At 46.8% G+C, this 21,143-nt stretch overlaps 1 protein-coding gene across 12 annotated transcripts in view; it reads right to left on the reverse strand.

Moving 5' to 3' along the window:
* The window catches only part of TRAPPC12 (trafficking protein particle complex subunit 12), a 103,917-nt gene that overhangs the window by 40,323 nt on the left and 42,451 nt on the right, over positions 1-21,143 (reverse strand). For 6 of the 12 annotated variants that reach the window (XR_004669647.4, XM_063594668.1, XM_034952523.4 and 3 more), the window contains exons 4-5: positions 20,749-20,862; positions 18,077-18,215 (exon numbers count right to left, since the gene is read on the reverse strand). The exons of 3 other annotated variants lie outside the window; for them this stretch is intronic. Coding sequence is in view for 8 of the 9 variants with exons in the window: in XM_063594668.1 (XP_063450738.1) it covers positions 18,077-18,215; positions 20,749-20,862 (253 nt within the window). In the remaining variant the exon portion in view is untranslated. The remainder of the gene's footprint in view (positions 1-18,076; positions 18,216-20,748; positions 20,863-21,143) is intronic. 3 more of the 12 variants (XM_034952525.4, XM_063594670.1, XM_055108307.2) reach the window with 1 other exon arrangement.

Genomic DNA, 21,143 nt, shown 5'->3' on the forward strand with positions numbered 1-21,143 from the left:
AAATTCACAGAGCTGAAGAAATCAAGAGATATTCCACATTCATGGACAGGAAGACAATACTGCTAAAATATCAGTTCTTTACAACTTGACCTACAGATTCGATGCAGCCCCAATCAAAATCTCAGCAAATTATTTTGTGGTTATCAACAAAATGATTCTGAAGTTAATATGGAGAAGGAAAACACCCAGAACATCCAACACAATATCAAAGAGAGCAAATCTGGCAGGCTGACACTACCCACCTTACAGAGCTACTCTAAAGCTACTGTAAAAAAGACTGGGTGACTGTGTGGTCCTAGAAAAAGAACGGACAAATAGATCAGTGGCCCAGAGCAGAAAGACAAGAAATTGGTCCTCACAAATATAGTCAGTTTGATCTCTGACAAAGGAATAGAGGTAATTCAATGGAGAAAGGACAGGTTTTTCCAAAAATGGTGCTGGGACAACTGGACGTCCACATGAAAAAAAAAAAAAAAAAGAATCTAGACACAGATCTTACATCTTACCCCAAAATTAACTCCAATAACAGACTACATGTAAAGTGCAAAAACTATAAAACTTCTAGAACAGAACACAGATGAAAATCTGAGTGACCTGGGTTTGCTGATAATCTTTTAGATACAACACCAAAAACACAATCCATGAAAGAAAAAAATCAGTAAGTTGGACTTCATTAAAATTAAACACGTATGCTCTGTCCAACGTAGTATTAAAGTAATGAAGAGACAAGTCACAGATAGGAAGAAAATATCTGTAAAACACCTATCTGATAAAGAACTTGTATTCAACATATATGAAGAATTCTTAAAAATCAACAACAGGCCAGGTATGGTGGCTGATGCCTGGGATCCCAGCACGCGGGGAGGCTGAGGCGAGCTGATCGCTTTTTTTTGTTTCTACAAAAAATACAAAAACTAGCCAGGTGTGGTGTGTGCCTACAGTCCTTGCTACTCCATTGGTTGAGGTGGGAAGGCTGCTTAAGTCCAGGGGCTTGAGGCTGCAGTGGGCCATAACTGCACCACTGGACTCCAGCCTGGGTGACAAAGTGAGACTCTGTCTCCAAAAAACAGACAATGCGAAAACAACCCAATTAATAAATGGGCAACAGATCTGAACAGACATATCACCAATAAAGATTTATCAATAACAAGCATATAAAAAGATGCTCATCATCATATGTCATTAGGGAACTGCAAATTAAAACAATGAGATAACACTACACACCTATCAGAATAGCGAAAAATCCAAAAAATGACAATACCAAAAGCTGGCTGAGGATGTGAATCAACAGGAACTCTCATTGATTGCTCTTAGGAAAGCAAAATAGTATGAAAGTTTTGGAAGATGCTTGGCAGATATTTACAAGGCTAAGAATACTTTTACCATAAGATCCAGCAATCACAGTCCTAGAGATTTACCCAAGGATTGGAACTGATAAAGGTGATAAAACTTGTATCTACACAAAACCCTGAAAAAGAATGTTTATAGTAGCTTTATTCGTAATTGTCAAAAACCAGAAGCAACCAAGATGTTCTTCAACAGAGAAATGGATAAATAAGCTATGGTATATACATAAAATGGAATATTATTCAGAGATAAGAAACGTACTATCAAGCAGAAAAAGACAGCGGAACCCTAAATGCACATTCCTAAGTGAACGAAGCCAATCTGAGGACCACATACTGTATGATTCCAACTATAAGACCTTTGAAAAAGGGGAAACTATGGAGACAATGGAAAGACTCCAAGCTCCCAGGGGTGGTGGGGGATTAATCCAGGGGCGATGGGGGATTAATCCAGGAGGATGGGGGGATTAATCCAGGGGTGATGGGGGATTAATCCAGGGGTGATGGGGGATTAATCCAGGGGTGGTGGGGGATTAATCCAGGGGCGATGGGGGATTAATCCAGGGGTGATGGGGGATTAATCCAGGAGGATGGGGGGATTAATCAAGGGGTGATGGGGGATTAATCCAGGGGTGATGGGGGATTAATCCAGGGGTGACGGGGGATTAATCCAGGGGTGATGGGGGATTAATCCAGGGGCCATGGGGGGATTAATCCAGGGGCGATGGGGGATTAATCCAGGGGCCATGGGGGGATTAAACCAGGGGTGATGGGGGATTAATCCAGGGGTGATAGGGGATTAATCCAGGGGTGGTGGGGGATTAATCCAGGGGTGATGGGGGATTAACCCAGGGGCGATGGGGGATTAATCCAGGGGCCATGGGGGGATTAATCCAGGGGCGATGGGGGATTAATCCAGGGGTGATGGGGGGTTAATCCAGGGGTGATGGGGGGTTAATCCAGGGGTGGTGGGGGGTTAATCCAGGGGTGATGGGGGAATAATCCAGGGGCGATGGGGGATTAATCCAGGGGCGATGGGGGATTAATCCAGGGGATGGGGGGATTAATCCAGGGGCCATGGGGGGATTAATCGAGGGGTGGCAGGGGATTAATCCAGGGGTGATGGGGGATTATTCCAGGGGTGATGGGGGGATTAATCCAGGGGCCATGGGGGGACTAATCCAGGGGTGATGGGGGATTAATCCAGGGGTGATGGGGGATTAATCCAGGGGTGGCGGGGGATTAATCCGGGGTGGCGGGGGATTAATCCAGGGGTGGCGGGGGATTAATCCAGGGGTGATGGGGGATTAATCCAGGGGTGATGGGGGATTAATCCAGGGGTGATGGGGATTAATCCAGGGGCCATGGGGGTATTAATCCAGGGGTGGCAGGGGATTAATCCAGGGGTGATGGGGGATTAATCCAGGGGTGATGGGGGGATTAATCCAGGGGCGATGGGGGATTAATCCAGGGGTGATGGGGGATTAATCCAGGGGCGATGGGGGATTAATCCAGGGACCATGGGGGGATTAATCCAGGGGCCATGGGGGGGTTAATCCAGGGGTGATGGGGGATTAATCCAGGGGCCATGGGGGGATTAATCCAGGGGTGATGGATTAATCCAGGGGCGATGGGGGATTAATCCAGGGGCGATGGGGGATTAATCCAGGAGGATTGGGGGGATTAATCCAGGGGTGATGGGGGATTAATCCAGGGGTGATGGGCGATTAATCCAGGGGTGATGGGGGGTTAATCCAGGGGTGGTGGGGGATTAATCCAGGGGTGATGGGGGATTAATCCAGGGGTGATGGGGGATTAATCCAGGGGCCATGGGGGATTAATCCAGGGGGATGGGGGATTAATCCAGGGGGATGGGGGGATTAATCTAGGGGCCATGGGGGGATTAAACCAGGGGCGATGGGGGATTAATCCAGGGGTGATGGGGGATTAATCCAGGGACGATGGGGGATTAATCCAGGGGTGATGGGGAGATTAATCCAGGGGTGATGGGGGGTTAATCCAGGGGTGGTGGGGGATTAATCCAGGTGCCATGGGGGGATTAATCCAGGGGTGATGGGGGATTAATCCAGGGGCGATGGGGGGTTAATCCAGGGGTGGTGGGGGATTAATCCAGGGGCCATGGGGGGATTAATCCAGGGGTGATGGGGGATTAATCCAGGGGTGATGGGGGTTAATCCAGGTGTGGTGGGGTATTAATCCTGGGGTGATGGGGTATTAATCCAGGTGTGGTGGGGTATTAGTCCTGGAGTGATGGGGGATTAATTCAGGGGTGATAGGGGATTAATCCAGGGTTGATGGGGGATTAATCCAGGGGGATGGGGGGATTAATCCAGGGGTGATGGGGGATTAATCCAGGGGTGATGGGGGGTTAATCCAGGGGTGGTGGGGGATTAATCCAGGGGTGGTGGGGTATTAATCCTGGGGTGATGGGGGATTAATCCAGGTGTGGTGGGGTATTAATCCTGGGGTGATGGATTAATTCAGGGGTGATGGGGGATTAATCCAGGTGTGGTGGGATATTAATCCTGGAGTGATGGGGTATTAATCCAGGGGTGATGGGGGATTAATCCAGGTGTGGTGGGGTATTAATCCTGGGGTGATGGGGGATTAATTCAGGGGTGATGGGGGATTAATCCAGGGGTGGTGGGGTATTAATCCTGGGGTGATGGGGTATTAATCCTGGGGTGATGGGGGATTAATCCAGGGGTGGTGGGGTATTAATCCTGGGGTGGTGGGGTATTAATCCTGGGGTGATTGGGGAATCAATCCAGGGGTGGTGGGGGGATTAATTCAGGGGTGATGGGGTATTAATCCAGGGGTGGTGGGGTATTAATCCTGGGGTGATGGGGTATTAATCCTGGGGTGATGGGGGATTAATCCAGGGGTGGTGGGGTATTAATCCTGGGGTGATGGGGTATTAATCCTGGGGTGATGGGGGATTAATCCAGGGGTGGTGGGGTATTAATCCTGGGGTGATTGGGGGATTAATCCAGGGGTGGTGGGGTATTAATCCAGGGGTGGTGGGGGGATTAATACACAGGGCAGTGAAACTATTCAGCATGACAGTACAATGAACACGCAATGCCATTAATTTGTTGAAACCCACAGAATGGACAACAGCAAGAGTGAGCCCTAAGGTAAACTATGTACTTTAACAACAATGTACCGCCATTGGTTTATCAATTATAATAAAAGTTCTACGCTAATGCAAAATTTTTATACTTATTAATAATAAAAATGCAAGATGTTATTAAAAACTGTGCAGAAGAAAAGAGGGTATATAGAACTCTCTACTCGATTTTTCTGTAAATTACAAAAAGGGAATACATATATACTTTAGTATACAATAAAGATGGTGTCTCCAAGGTATTAGATGGAAAATGGAGTTTTTAATGAGCATGGTTCAGATATGGGGATTGCCACATGAAAAAAGATAAAATCAGATCCATTTCTTTGGGGTGAAGGACTGTGTTCTCGGGATCTCAAATTGAGACTTAAAATATGTATTTTTTTTTGTCAGAAATACTATTAAATATAGTGGCCAGCTGTAGCTGAAAGAGTAATATTAATACTTGATTAAAGGTACATTCTGACCAGCTGCAGTCTTATCACCTGTGCCCTTGTTAGAACTTCAGAGTCTCAGGCCCTGCCCAGACCTGCTGCATCAGGGCCTGCCCTCCACAAGAGGCTGGGTGACTCCTGTGCATGCTGAGATGGAGAAGCACTGCTCTAAAACAGTACCTTACTGATGTGAAATTAAAATTCGCTAACTCAAAGGTTATCAGGTAATATCAACTATATTTTTATAATGCCTCAAAATGCACATTGACCTTCCTTAGGATCAAATTAAAACAGGTAATCGGTACTATACAGTGCCTTCATTATAACAGGTAATTAGTACTACATATAGTGCATTCATTACATATCACACAGGAAAATGTCCCTCATTAGATATATATTGTTTCCTTGCTACTTCTACCCTTTTAAAAACCACACAGGCGTTTAAAACCTAAATGGGGGTTAAGGGAAAAGAAAGTGATGAAATTCTGCCTGAACTTCTGTGAGGCCCTGGGGACCAAACACCTGCTTGTACTCGTGGACTCTGCGCTGCTGGAGCAGGTGGGGCTGAGCTGTGCTCAGATCCTCCTCCTCCAACAAACCCAACTTCCGGGCTCTTTTCAAATCTCCCCCGTGCTATGGCACTCCCATTTCTACTGCTTCTGGGAGGTGGGGAGGATATTTTTGTGAACAAAATGTACCAATTTCTTCCTTACATTTGCGGGACATATTGAATAAAATCACAATTAAAACTAGCACTAATGTAGCAAAACTCTTTCAGAATTAAATTTTAACATTTTAAAAATGTTAATGTTATTTAAAAAAATGTTAATGAGCCCTTCCCCTGCCCCCCCAGTAACAGTTAACAGTAACTCAGCTGGGCGCGGTGTCTCACGCCTGTAATCCCAGCACTTTGGGAGGCTGAGGCGGGCAGATCACTTGAGGCTGGAAGTTAGAGACCAGCCTGGCCAACATGGCGAAAACCCCGTCTCTACTAAAAATACAAATATTAGCTGGGCGTGGTGGCATGCGCCTATAATCCCAGCTACTCAGGAGGCTGAGGCAGGAGAATTGCTTGAATCTGGGAGGTGGACATTGCAGTGAGCCGAGATCGCACCACTGCACTCTAGCCTGGGCGACAGAGCGAGACTCCATCTCAAAAAGAAGAACATACAAACCACAGTAACTGGAACTTCTGGGCATCCTCATTCCCACAGAGGGTGATCGGCTCCTCCTGCTGCACCGGCCAGTCCCTCGGTCCAGATGGAAAACTGTAGCCTGAAGGGGACTGCCTGGGGTTCTGTGGCAGGGAAGAGATGGCTGGCTGTGTCCTCATTATGGTGGCACTATTCCCTCACGCTGCCACCTCTCCTTGTAGACACTCGGTTATCAAGTAAACAAACATTCCCTAATCCCAATTCATCAAAAACTGCCAACATACGGCCACCAGGCCACTTGGCAGCCGCTCTGCAGAGACTGTCAGCTGGAAGCTCTGGCAGCATCCCCCAAGCAATCCTCTCTCATGCTTCCCTCAATGGGAACCTAAAAGCTGGGCTCTCCCAGGTAGACGCAAAACCAAGAAAGACAGCAGCGGTGACCCAAGCCGGCCAGGTTCTTCCTTAAACATGCTGTCATTGTTTGTGCCTTTCTTAGCAATAGCTGGAGCAAAGTGAAGACTGAAGTGGAAAAAGATCTTCATCCTCCTTGACTTGTATCATTGAAAAAGTCTTGCCCAGGTTAAAAATCTTAAAGAATAAAAATCCGAAGGAAAAACATTATCTGCAACTTCATATGAAAGAGAAAAATGTAGGGAATTAAATCAGAAAGAAAAACACCCCTTCCTAGAAAAAATATATAGATCACAGAATTAAAACAATAAATGGAAGCAGCTGGAGAAACCGTCTATGAGCTCCAGGTAAGGTGTGTGAATTTCACTGAGCTGACATTTACTCAGCAGCTCCTAGCGCTGGGCAGGAGGGCCTGCACCGGGTGCACACAATGACAGCCACGAGGTCCGTGTCCTCAAGGAAACTACTCCCCTCTTCAACAAGATGCATACAGAAGCTGCTTTGGTGTAATTCATACTTTTGTTCTTAAGTAAATGCACATAAAAATACCTTTAAGCTGATTCTCTCAGTGGCCAAACCTAGCCCCTGTCTCTGAAGAGCTACCCTGGGAATCTCACTGAAATCCTCCATGCTGAGGGTGGTTGTCAAGCGAGATAAAATATGCAAGGCTTCCACGCCAGCCCTGAGGCCCGTCTCTCTCCTGCAGGGAGAAAGAGCATTGGAAAGGAAAAAAAAAAAAAGGAGAAGCTAGTCAAAGTCTGTAAGGAAAAACAATTCCTAGTGGATCTATTTTTCCGGAAGATTCCCATGTATAGTTGTGACCTGCCAAATCTAGGTTGGTATAAATACTGTAGAAGTGTTCTCATTCATCATTTAGAAAACATTAAATGAAAATACTCCTACAAAATTTATTTCAGACTGTCCCTTGTTGTGCTGAAAATCTGTGCTGCCACTATAGAAAAGAGAAATGTGCCAGGAATTGCCCGGGCCTTGGTGCTGGGCAGTGAAAAGTGAAAGGGAACAAAGATGACATTTCAGCTTCCCTTCAGTGGGGTATGCTACCTTCCGCCACTCACTAGCTGCTTGTGCTGGGTGGATCACATCCTGTCTGCAGCCTTCTGTGTCACTGCAAACTAGGGCGGGAGGGCCCAGAGGCAGCTAGGTTGCCGTGAGGCCGCAGCAGGTGTGACATGATGCCTAGACGCCTGTGCCACCTGCCTCACAGAAGGGTCTGCGGGAGCCTTCCAGACCCTTTGCCCAATTTTAACAGCTTTCTTCAGTAAGGCACAAACTTACAAGTTTGCCCTGGCATTTCCGTCTCATTTTCAAGTTACGCGAGTGCTTTGCTGGGAAGACTGCCTTGTATTTATTTCCCACTGTCTCTGCCTGTCTGGGTGTGTCCTTCCCTATCCTGACCTCAGCAGGCAGGATAAGCCATGCCTTTGGTTTGCCTCTGCTCAACGCTGGGGATACTGCTTGGTGTCTGTGCCCGGCCAAGCACACAGTGTCACACTTACAGCTCTCAACAAGTCATTTTTGACTTTAATGTGGCATTGTAAATTAAAAACAAAACAAAACAAACCAAACACAAAAACAGTGAGAAAGTCCTAAGAGAAAAAAATACCTTAAATATTTCTTATTTAAATGATTCGCTTAACTAAAGCCCTGAAGCATGAAGACAAACTGAGGCTTGGGTCACTGCCTCTGTACGAGTCTGCCACAGTCATGTGCAACCCACGTGTGGCTTCAGCTACGGCCCAGTGACTGGCCAAGGCCTGTATCTTGTGCAGACAGGATAAGGAGAGGTCTCCATTTGGGTGTTCTCATGGTAGATACGGAACCCCAAACTGAAAATTCCCCTATTTTTAGTAGTTTGTTCTAAGAAAAGACTGAAAATGCCAGATTTCATAAAAACGGTGGGCAAAGTGAAAAGCAGTAAGATGAACTAACGAGCCTTCTCCGAACAAATAAAGCAGCGATCACATGTCCAACCATCAACGCTCGAGAGTTCTGATGCAAAGCATTGTGACCTGGAAATCTAAAGCAGAACGTGGTCACTCTGCAAGGTGAGGTAATTTTGTCATGAAAAATAAAATCCGACACTGGAAACATGCTGAATATTTAATTCTGAGATATCACGTATGGTTATGTGTTGATAAAAAAAAGTTTCAGAATTTGAGAACTCAAAATGTGAATTTCATGATTTTGGGGGGAGGATGAAAAAGGAAGAAAGATCCAGTGACAGTGTGCCTTTATGCACATAGAGGAGCAGACAGCTGATGGAAGAGTAGAGAGATTCGGCATCCGATTAATGGAAGTGTTTGCCCCAACCACTTTAATTTGACCTGATGGTAATCCACACGGATTAAGTTCTGAAGTACCATTTCCTGTGACGTCATTACAGCTCTTGTAACTTAGCCTAAACATGCAGATCTGAATTTAGTATTAGAAGCAGCACTATACTTCTTAAACTGCATAGTGAAGATAATCAAGCTGCTTTATTTCCAGTGGGAAGATCTTTTGGGCTCCTATTTTCCCTCTAGTTGCATGGAAACTTGAAGTGAGCAATTTAATGCAGAATGTGGTACTTTAAAAATTCAAAGCACTATGAAACTTTACATGCTCACTGCCATTGTGAATGTTTCTTTGGAACGAGAGGGGTAATTCCAAACAACAGATTAAAAAGATGGTGGTGGGGGCCTGAGAGAGGATGAAATTAAACTTGTCAGGAATGGACATTTAATTTTCTTTAACATGGTGAATATGTACAACACAAGAGTGAACCCAAGTGTAAACTATAAACATTTGTTAATAATGCTGTACCAATACTGGTTCATCAATTGCAACAAATGTACCACACCAATGCAAGCTGTTAATATAAAATGAATGAATGTTCTAGAAATATTTTCATGGATATAATCCCTATCAACACTTTTCATGACTGCAAACCCTATAATGGGAGAAACAATCTGCACTAGTGTAACAATTTAAAAAATAAAAAAAAAATCTAAAAGAAAATTAAAGAAAGAAGGCTAGTACAGGGATCTGAAGAATGGCTCTCAAAAGAGAAACTTTGTAGGATTTTGGAAAGGTATTTTAAAGCCCTAACGTAAATAGTAATTATGAAGTTATCAACATTTAAGACAAACAAAAACAAAAACAAAAATACTTTTAGTGCTGGGTAAAGGCTGGCATCTATGGCGACCCTGCCGCCCTCTGGGCTGGATGATGTTTCCTGGGACCGGGATGCTCCCTGCAGATGCTGAGGTGCCAGTGAAGGCGGACGGCTGTGCTGTGGGGAGATTACAAGATTACAGAGACTGTCTGTCTACAGGGCCACAGACTCTGTGGGATGTGATCCCGGGAGCACTCACGTTAAGTGCATCCCACTGTACTCGATGGAAGACGGCGAGGGCAGCAGGTGGCCTAGGGCCTCAAGGGTATGCCAGGAGAGAGAGCATCTTTGACAGGTGTGCACGAGGGGCTCTGCAGGCCTGCCTCAGAGCTCTTGGAAGCTCCAGGTGAAGAGCTGCAAGTCAGCAACTGTGTAGACTCTCCTCCCAACACCGCATCTCCCAGAGCTCCTCCACACCCAGCGGACGGTCCCAACAACCGCGTGCAGAGCTCCTCCACACCCAGCGGACGGTCCCAGCAACAGTGTGCAGAGCTCCTCCACACCCAGCGGACGGTCCCAGCAACAGTGTGCAGAGCTCCTTCACACCCAGTGGACGGTCCCAGCAACAGTGTGCAGAGCTCCTCCACACCCAGCGGACGGTCCCAGCAACAGTGTGCAGAGCTCCTTCACACCCAGCGGACGGTCCCAGCAACAGTGTGCAGAGCTCCTTCACACCCAGCGGACGGTCCCAGCAACAGTGTGCAGAGCTCCTTCACACCCAGCGGACGGTCCCAGCAACAGTGTGCAGAGCTCCTTCACACCCAGCGGACGGTCCCAGCAACAGTGTGCAGAGCTCCTTCACACCCAGCGGACGGTCCCAGCAACAGTGTGCAGAGCTCCTTCACACCCAGCGGACGGTCCCAGCAACAGTGTGCAGAGCTCCTTCACACCCAGTGGACGGTCCCAGCAACAGTGTGCAGAGCTCCTCCACACCCAGCGGACGGTCCCAGCAACAGTGTGCAGAGCTCCTTCACACCCAGCGGACGGTCCCAGCAACAGTGTGCAGAGCTCCTCCACACCCAGCGGACGGTCCCAACAACCGCGTGCAGAGCTCCTCCACACCCAGCGGACGGTCCCAGCAACAGTGTGCAAAGCTCCTCCACACCCAGCGGACGGTCCCAGCAACAGTGTGCAGAGCTCCTTCACACCCAGTGGACGGTCCCAGCAACAGTGTGCAGAGCTCCTTCACACCCAGCGGACGGTCCCAGCAACAGTGTGCAGAGCTCCTTCACACCCAGCGGACGGTCCCAGCAACAGTGTGCAGAGCTCCTTCACACCCAGTGGACGGTCCCAGCAACAGTGTGCAGAGCTCCTTCACACCCAGCGGACGGTCCCAGCAACAGTGTGCAGAGCTCCTTCACACCCAGCGGACGGTCCCAGCAACAGTGTGCAGAGCTCCTTCACACCCAGTGGACGGTCCCAGCAACAGTGTGCAGAGCTCCTCCACACCCAGCGGACGGTCCCAGCAACAGTGTGCAGAGCTCCTTCACACCCAGCGGACGGTCCCAGCAACAGTGTGCAGAGCTCCTTCACACCCAGCGGACGGTCCCAGCAACAGTGTGCAGAGCTCCTTCACACCCAGCGGACGGTCCCAGCAACAGTGTGCAGAGCTCCTTCACACCCAGCGGACGGTCCCAGCAACAGTGTGCAGAGCTCCTCCACACCCAGCGGAAGGTCCCAGCAACAGTGTGCAGAGCTCCTTCACACCCAGCGGAAGGTCCCAGCAACAGTGTGCAGAGCTCCTTCACACCCAGCGGAAGGTCCCAGCAACAGTGTGCAGAGCTCCTCCACACCCAGTGGATGGTCCCAGCAACAGTGTGCAGAGCTCCTCCCACACCCAGTGGATGGTCCCAGCAACAGCGTGCAGAGCTCCTCCACACCCAGCGGACGGTCCCAACAACAGTGTGCAGAGCTCCTTCACACCCAGTGGATGATCGCAACAACAGTGTGCAGAGCTCCTTCACACCCAGTGGAAGGTCCCAGCAACAGTGTGCAGAGCTCCTCCACACCCAGTGGATGGTCCCAGCAACAGTGTGCAGAGCTCCTCCCACACCCAGTGGATGGTCCCAGCAACAGCGTGCAGAGCTCCTCCACACCCAGCGGACGGTCCCAACAACAGTGTGCAGAGCTCCTTCACACCCAGTGGATGATCGCAACAACAGTGTGCAGAGCTCCTTCACACCCAGCGGAAGGTCCCAGCAACAGTGTGCAGCAGCTCCCTTAGGAAACGTTTTGGAAAGCTGTCTGGTAAATGTCTTTACTTGTCTCAGCCTACTTGGCAATGACATAGGCATGATTTCTTTGCATTTATTATTCTTGATATAACAGTATGTGGAATAAAGAAGATACTCCTAAAACATGTCATGTTGCGAACAAAAAAGGTTATGTTTGTATTTTTAAATTAGAATTATTTTTTCAGGGTTGAAAATAGTATTTCCCAGAATGGGAGAAGATATTAATATTTCCCAAATACAAAACAGATGAAGGATTAAATACCTACTATATAGAATGAACCTCAACCAATTAATAACAAAGATAACCCAATAGAAATACAGGCCAAGCTTATGAAAGAGTGAGTCACCAAAGAGGAAACTCCGACAGACAAAGGACACATAATTCAGCAGAAATCAGAAAGACGTCAGTTGCGACAGGAGGTAGAATTTTAGACTCACTGGTGAAAGTCTGACAATCTTTAGTTACACAAGAGTGGGGAAACAAACTGACAGGCTGTGGCTAGGAGTGGAAATTAGCATGGTCACTCTCACATATGCCACTTTAAATTTACAGCTCAGAGAAACGCCTGAACAAAGGGAAACGTACAAGGATGCCCATAACACCATTGCTCATAATAGCCGAAAGTTGGAAAGATCCTAATTGTTCATCCTTATGGATACGGATATGGATGGATATGAATAATGGAAAGTGGGGGGAAAAAAGCAAATGAAGACAGATATGCTCATGATGTACATTTACAAAGCTTATAAGACAATAGTCTCTCTCTGTATATGTATTTCTCTGTGTGTATGTATATGTGTGTGTATGAAGCAAATATGTAAAAACATGACCTGGAAGAATACACAACAAACCATGATTGTGACTGCCTCTGGGAGGGGACTGAATTGGGAGGAGGTTCACAGGCTGTATCAGCAATGGGTGCTTTCATTTGTTACAAAAATGTCTAAGGCAAATATGAAAAAATATTTGTTAATGGTCTGAGTATTTAATATTTGTATTTAAATAAACATCAATTTTTGTTGAGCAAAGAGTAGATTCAACCAGATCCCAAAACAGACTTTCTCATAAGGTACGGAAGTAGTGGGTTAGAACAAAAGTAGATAGCTTTTATTAAAAAGCTATTAGAACAGAAAAAAAAGTAAAGTAAAAGTAAACAGTAAATAGACGTGGGCAACATAGAAAAATCAAATATCTGAATTTGCACAAATCCATCTGGAAACAACAGTGACATCCTGTGCAATGAAAGAGTACTCTACCTCAACTATCTGAAGAATTCACGGATAGGGAACTTCTGTTTCAAAATCAGAGAAACGCGAATAGGAAAGGCAACTTTAAGATATACTTATCTTTTTCTCTGTCCCTGGAGATGCATGATACAGGGTATCACTATGCAAGTGAAGTTCAATTTTCAGAGATAAGACAGTGGCTAAGAGCAAGTTTTCTGCACACTATTTTTATTCTTCTTGTTTTGACATCTTCCACCAGTATGACCAACGCCGATCCTCTGAATTCCTGAAGCTGCATGACAATTCTAGACAGAACAGCTCAGTTGCCAAGTTATGTGTGAAGTCTGAGGGAGCTAAAGTCACACAGTCTTTAAGTGTGTCCTGCAGGGATACAGAGGACTTCCAGTGAATGAAAAGATGTGGACAATCTGCTCACAACCCCCAGCCAGTTGGCTTCTAAACACAAATGTGAGCTTTCAATGACTACCCCACAACCCACGAAAAGAACTCTGATAAAAGGCTTGATGCAAGCAGCTTCCACCTCTACCGCTTGCGGCCTGGGTTCTGGGGATGGATGAAGCTGGGCCCTGGGTTCTAGGGATGGATGTAGGGTCTGAGAGGGGAAGAAGCAATGAATGCAGTAGAAGAGGAACAGAGGAAAAGGGGATGGAGATTGAGGAGCAAGAAAGGAAAATCAAGAGAGGACACCCAGGTCAGAGTCAGTGCTACCTGGGCTTCTTGTGGCTTTGGGGGCCCCACCCAGAACCGCACAGACCTCAGCTCCGGGGGCGCGGGGCTGGGTCGGCCCCAGGCCCGTAGTCCTCGGGATTCTTCCTGTGTGCAGGAGGGAGCGTCCAAACAACCAAGTGAAAGACACAGCGCCAGGGTCAGAAACGGGGCTGGGCTTTGGGGGTGGCTGAAAGGAACTGACTGAAATTGCTAGATTTGACATGTAAATACATCAACCATAATACTGTTCCTTTCTTGGATGAATTTTTTTTAAAAAACCTTCATGATTTTTACACATGATTCATTACATGTCTTGTTATGAATATTCTGAATGGGCAAAAATTACGCCCAATATTTACACGAAATATATTAAAGCTCATTCATAAAAGTTTTTATAATTATAGCCTCCTTTTAAAGCACATTTTAACAACTTGCTCTGCTTATATATTGCAAGCGAAAATGAAGTGAATGAATCAAAATCTTACATTTATGCTTTGTTACACCACAAAATGGGAAGAAAAATTAGTAAACATCCAGCATATTATTGAGGATGAATGTTAATACGCTTTTGCTAAAATGTATGTATGATTTATGTCTATTTCATAATTTAAATTAGCTTCTCAATGATGCGTAGCTGCTGTCTTCTCTTTATCCATTTACCAATGCAATTTAATTTCAGGAAGAATCAAAGCATGTTTTCTAGGCTTGACTGAACGTCCTTAGGAAAAAATGTCCTCAAAGTGAGGAAAGATGACAGGCAGTTTCCACCTAAACCCACAGATTTTCATTCGCTATCTTAAAGGGCACTCAGTGTCATTTCCATCAAAATCCTCTCCTTAGAGATGAGTAAACAGTGCCACGGAGTCTTCAGCACACTGTAAAATAGGATACACAAGGCGATGTTGGGCATTCCTGAATGGCCAAAAGTAAAGGTTAGAGACCAATGGGAGCTGGAGTTTTGTTTTTTTTGTTTTGTTTTTTTTTTTTTGTGGGACAGAGTCTCGCTCTGTCGCTCAGGCTGGAGTGCAGTGGTATGATCTTGGCTCACTACAACCTCCGCCTCCTGGGTTGAAGAGATTCTCGTGTCTCCGCCTCCTGAGTAGCTGGTAGTACTGGTGTGCACCACCATGTCCGGCTAATTTTTTGTATTTTTAGTAGAGATGGGGGTTTTGCCATGTTGGCCAGGCTGGTCTCGAACTTCTGGCCTCAAGAGATCTTGAGATCTTCACGGCCTCCCAAAGTGCTGGGATTACAGGCATTAGCCACTGTACCCAGCCAAGCTGGATATTTTTACCTGGTCATGATAGGAAACATCTGCCTTTCAGTCACACTCATTCTTAAACACCTGTCATAAATTCAGAAGCAGGTGTTGTAAGAGGAGTCATTTTGAATCTATAATTCACACGGACCTCAGTAGGAAAAGAAACCAGAGCATTTGGTGCAGCTCTGCGCTTCAGGGTATCTGGTGGTTTCGATTAAGGCCTGTGTGCTCAATGCCCTGAGTTTTCTGTTAGCAGCAGACAAAATGCCTAAAACACCAGCTGTCCAGTCCCAGTTCCAGTCCCCGGCCCAGGCAGAGTCCCACAGACCTGGGTCCAGCCCCCTCCCGGGACTATGAACCACGTGGGAGGGCGGGGTTGGAGGCGATGCTCAGGCTGCAGTCAGGCAGAGGGAAGGGATGGTTTTATGTATGCTGGGGTGGGGGAAAACAAGGCTGATCCGTGTGAGAAATAGGAAAACAGCTGTTTCTTGACTATGATAGCTACCAGGCATAACTGATTAAACAGAAACACCCTCAAACTTCCCCAATTAACAATGCCTTTAACCTTTCCATCTTTTCTTCACAACCTACCAAGTGACAGGCTCCCCATTCTTTTTGGGCTGGAAATTCGGTCTTACACGGAAAGGATGACCCTCAAATTGGCGACGAAGTGGAGACAAGAAAGGGACACGACAGAATCAGGGAGCCCAGTTAATTTACAAGGTAGAACAGTAGCCCTTGAACAACCAGCCATGGCTGTATCTCTCCAACTCATGAGCGGATGTGGGAACCACCTACGTGCGGACTGGACGGAACTTTGGGAGGGACGTAGATGAGACTTGCTCCGGGGGAGAGAGGATGGATAAAGCCCTGCTCCTCAAGGACAGTGCTCACGACCACCGAGCAGCTTCCAGGCTGGAGTGCGGGAGAAGAAATACCCCAGGGAAGAGGTAAAGACATCTTTATCCAACCCATGGCTGCAAAAGCCAGACTCCTGGGGACAGAAGGCCTGCTTGGCCAGCAACGCCAGTGAGGGCCCTTCAGCAAGTTCCCGAGACTCCTCTGGCCCCACTTCCTCCACCTGTTGGCCAGGCCACGGCAGACAGAGCTCCTGAACACGCACCCTCAAGCGGTCCTGGCTTTGGTCTGTTCCTCCTGGTCATGTGGAAGGCCAGCAGGACTGGACAGGCCAGTGGTTGGGCAGGAAGTGTTACACATTAAGGACTGGCGTCTACGTCCCTGGATGACACAGAGTCCTACGTCCGAGAGTGATAGTGGTGTTGCTGGTCCTTCTTGACTCTGTGGCTACCGAGCTTGGTTGGTTCACTTCCATGAAATCAAGCCAGCTCCATCAAGACAATCTCTTTGATTTATGCCCTATTTTAGTTATTAAAAGTTACCCTTCCCATTTTTTCTTTTCCACAAGGGGCAAATTCCCTTAGTCAGAAGGAAGAAACAATTTTAATACCAGTGAGACTAAAGGTCAAAAAACACTTTATACTAAAAATGATAAAAATCTCCATCAATTCTGGGATAACTCAGAGTAATATGGACCAATTCCCGCCCGTCCTACTTGCAGGAAGGTAAAGATGATAAAGGAGAGAGCATGGGGAATAAAGAAAGCCGGCGTCTACATTCGTTCCTATGCCCCTCCAAAGAAACAGAGCTGAGTTTTAACCAAAAAAACAACACACAAAGAAGTTCAAAGATTTGTTTTTACTTCTAGCCTTTTTAGTTCATCTATTTACCTACTAGTATCAACCAAGTTCAATAGAATGTTTATTTAAATTTTCTGAGACTTCTATAGGAATTATTATTTTATTATTAATCAGGCCTTTGCATCTCTTGTACCACTGGTTTTAAATATTTTCTACCTCCAATCAGGCTCTGCATTTCCTGACAACTAGGACCATTCTCTGTAGCTCCACTGCTGCAGCCAACAAATGCTGACAATCGAGCCTGCAAAATGCGGCAGTGCGAGACTTTCCCATGTTACTGATACATTCGGAAGAGAGTAAGAAAACCAGCAAATACAGTTGGTACTAGATAGCAGCCATTATTCCAAGCAACTTACACGTGACATCATTTGATCTTTAGGACAACCCAGGCAGCAAGGAGGATTGGCATCTCTGTTTTACCAATAAGGACACTGGGGCACAGAGATGTCAGATAACTCCTCCAAGGCTACGCGATTCAATGGGGGAAGCAGGATGTAACTGGGGATGCCTGACAACAGGGCGTGGGCTTTCAATAGCTGCTTACACTGCCCTCACAAGACATCCTGCCAGGACTGTTTTCTATTTAAGAACACATGAGAGGCTTCAAACATATTTATGAGGTTCTCCACCAAGAGACGCACACTGCACAAGGCTCCCAGTGCTGCAGAAGGCTCTCCGTAACCCGCCCTTCTCCCTTCCCAACTGGTGGTTTCTTGTCACTCTCCTAGAACTACCCTATGCTGTAGCCTAGTGTTTTCCAAACAATGGTCGTGACCGTGACCCAAACGGTGAACCACAACCAGATTTTTAAAATAAATTAAATCAGAATAGAGACAAACGGAAAATGTCACGGCGTGTGCCATATGCACGGACACGTTTGGTTCCACTGCTCTGCATCTCTGTGCGCCAGGTCCCGATATGGGACGGCTCTTCCCTGTGGAGCGCAGCTCAGACGTCTACTACCCGGCCCTTGCACCAAATCATGCTGCCCTGACAGAGCAGGTGCTTGACACGTAGCTGCTAAATGTACAAACAGACGCACCAGGAGCACCTCCAGGTCAGTGTTTCGGTAAATCGGAGTGGGAGCATTCTGTAAGTCAAGGCTTGTTGCTAGGTACTTATCTGATTTTTCAAGACTGGATAAATAAGGAAAACTGAGGCTACGAAATTATGTATAAATCAAAGCAAACCAGAGCGACACACATACAAATGTACAAATATTAAATACCATGGCCTTACCCCTGCGCCCAGGGTACACGTGCGGGTAGTACTCATAATAAAGATCTGGCTGATCAAGATTTCCAAAGGGTTCAAATTCCATCTCAGCATTCTGGAAAAGGCCCAACTTCACTAGCAGTGCCAGCCTGACAAACCAGAGCTAAAAACAAAATACAATGGAAACAATAGGTTATCTACATATATCCAGTTCAGAATTTGCTATTCCTTATGAGTTGGTGTTAGAGGTTAATTTCTCATATATTAAAATAAGGGCTAACCTAACTTTCTATCTTTGCATATTTACACAATCGTATTTAAAAAATTACTCTTGAAGCTGGGCATGATGCCTCATGCCTGCAGTTCCAGCTACTCAGGAGGCTGAGGTGGGAAGATTGCTTGAGCCCAGGAGTCTGAGTCCAGCCTGGGCAACATAGCGAGACCCTGTCTCTAAGAAGAAATTACTATTGAGCTTAATAACAATGTGAATGATTTTACATAATTGTTTACTCAATAAGTAAACAGTGCTTACTGAGCAGGTCTGTGTGCAAAGCACTGTGCTAGGTGTCATGAAAATGAAAAGGCACCAAAGGAATGCGCCACCTAGTGGAGGGCGGGGGAATGACGGCAGGAACGGGAGCAGGAAGGAGAGGAAGCGCAGGGATGGGTTGTGTTTGAGGGCAGCTCTCAGGGCTGCGGAATTTCAAGGGGCCACAGGCTAAGGAAGGGTCTGCTGGTTCAGGGAACGTAAGGACAAAGGTACAGAGTGGACAAAACACAACATACGAGAGAGCACAGTGTGCTCTCAGGGGTACATTCAGGAAAATGGTGGGAATTTGCATTAGACAGCTGCAGAGCCAGAGACTTAGGATTAAAAGGGTACCTCAGAAATGACCTAATTGGATCTGACTTTACTGATGAGAAGAATGAATTTCACTAAGTGTCCGCTGAAGGATGAATGGATAAAGGAACGTGGCACGACGCACAGTGGAATACCACTCAGCTTTCATGGAGGAAATCCCGTCGTTTGTGCTGTGGATGAGCCTAGGGGACATGACGTTAGACAAACAAGCCAGGCACAGAAAGACAAACACCGTGTGACCTCACTTACACATGGAATCTGAAAACACTGAACTCACAGAAGCAGAGTAGATGGCGGGTGCCGGGGCTGCGGGTGGGGAGGAGGGCCGGGCAGGGGAGGTTTGAGAGATGTTAGTCAAAGGAAACAAAATCCAGTGACGCAAGGAATAAGCTCAAGAGATCTATCGTAGACGTGGTGACACAGTTACAATATATACTAAAAATTGCTAAGACAGATTTTCAGTGTTCTCATTACACACACACACACACACACACACACACACACACACACACAAAGGCATGCGAGGCAATGCATGCAATTTAGCTTGATTTAACCATTCCATAGTGTACACATAGCCTGTCATGGTCTGAGGGTTTGCATACAACACGAGAAGATGAAATTTCACATGGTAGGCAATGGGAAACTATCCAGATCTTGACTAGCTCCGTTTCAGACCTAGTTGGAAAGGAGGGTGGTTCACCCTCTTCAGGCAGCCTGGTGGTTCCTGGCTCCAGGGAGGTCACCATATTGGTGTTGAGCTAGTGCCAACATCTGATCAACAAAGTGCACTACGGCCCAGAAGTCCTGGGCCCAAGTGATCTTCCTGCCTCAGTCTCCCCAGTAGCTGGGACTACAGTCAATGCGCCACTGCGCTGGGCACAGTTTTCCAGCAGGAAAGTGAGATGATCAAAAGTGTGCTTTTTTGGAGGTAGTTTATGGAATGAATGTGAATAAAGAAACTGGAACTAAGTTCATATAAGAGGCCAAAGCAACACTGCAATGAGAGCTCGAACTGTGGGTGGTGGTGGGTTGGAGAGAAATGATAGGAAAACAGCCTAAGATTTGGCAAACCAATGGATGGAGAGGTGATGGGGGAAAGTACATTTAAAGCTAGAGCGGCTCTTCTTGTCGGCTCTTGGGGGAAGAGAGAGAAGGAGAAGGAGCCTGCTGGAAATAGCTAAGCTGTCAGGGCTCCCCAGAGCTGCTCCTTTCAAAAGCTCATCACAGTTCTGAAGGATCTGGTGATCTGTTTAGTCCTGGGGGATTCCCATGCAAGCTAGAAGAACAGTTAAAAAACTCCCCAGGGAAAGGTAAGAATGTATCAACATTTGCAGCTGTTCCTTCTTCTCAGATGAGTTTCCTTTTGTTCACAAGTCTATTTTGTGCATTCCCTTTTCTTTTTTTTTAAATTTCAGAGCAAGTGATATACCAGGAGGAGCAAATGGCACATGGACCCTCCATCCTTGGGGTGGACAGAACCAACTGCTCCTGTCACTGTTTCCTACCGGGCCCAGACACGCCCCAGAGCCCCGCACAGGCCAGTTGCTACTGCCAGTTGTGAGGCGAACCCACCTGCTGACCCAAAGCCATGCCGGTTCCACCGTGAGACTGAGTGTGGGCACTTGTGAGCGTGCTTCTGGGGCGCACAGGCGTCCTGACGGGCCGAAGTGAGAATTCCAGTGCCCCAGTATAGTATATACAATATAATTAGGAGAGAAAGAAGCAGGATATGAAAATATACTTTTTGTTATTGGCATGAAAGGCCATGGTCCTGTCCATGTCCCCAAACTGTGATAAGCCAGGTTAAACTCCAGCACCTGAAAGGTGTTCTCACCTGCAGTGAATCTGTCGTGTGGCTGGTGGGCAGCCCGCTCTTGCCGTAGCCCTGGCCGTGGGCTGTGAGGAGACGTCCGCACAGGTCCACTGCTGCCCTCCAGTTTCTGCAGCTCTGCAAGACACGGCAGAACATGTGACCAAACACACATGCAAGGCATGGTGGAATCCATGACCCAAACGCATAGCCACTGGCCACAGCTGCTCACCTTGCTGGAAGCAGCGCCAGCCAGCCGTTAGTAATGGTGACAAGGTCAGTGTGCTGACGGCACGGAGGGGCATGCCATTTGTCAACGCTGCATGTGTAATTAGGCAATAAGAGAGCCAAGCGTGAGGTACAGCTCAAGCCGATCAAATCATAAAAACATTACAATTTAACAACCGATAGAACATCGG

The sequence above is a fragment of the Pan paniscus genome, chromosome 12, assembly GCF_029289425.2.
Source record: "Pan paniscus chromosome 12, NHGRI_mPanPan1-v2.0_pri, whole genome shotgun sequence".
NCBI classification, from domain to species: domain Eukaryota; kingdom Metazoa; phylum Chordata; class Mammalia; order Primates; family Hominidae; genus Pan; species Pan paniscus.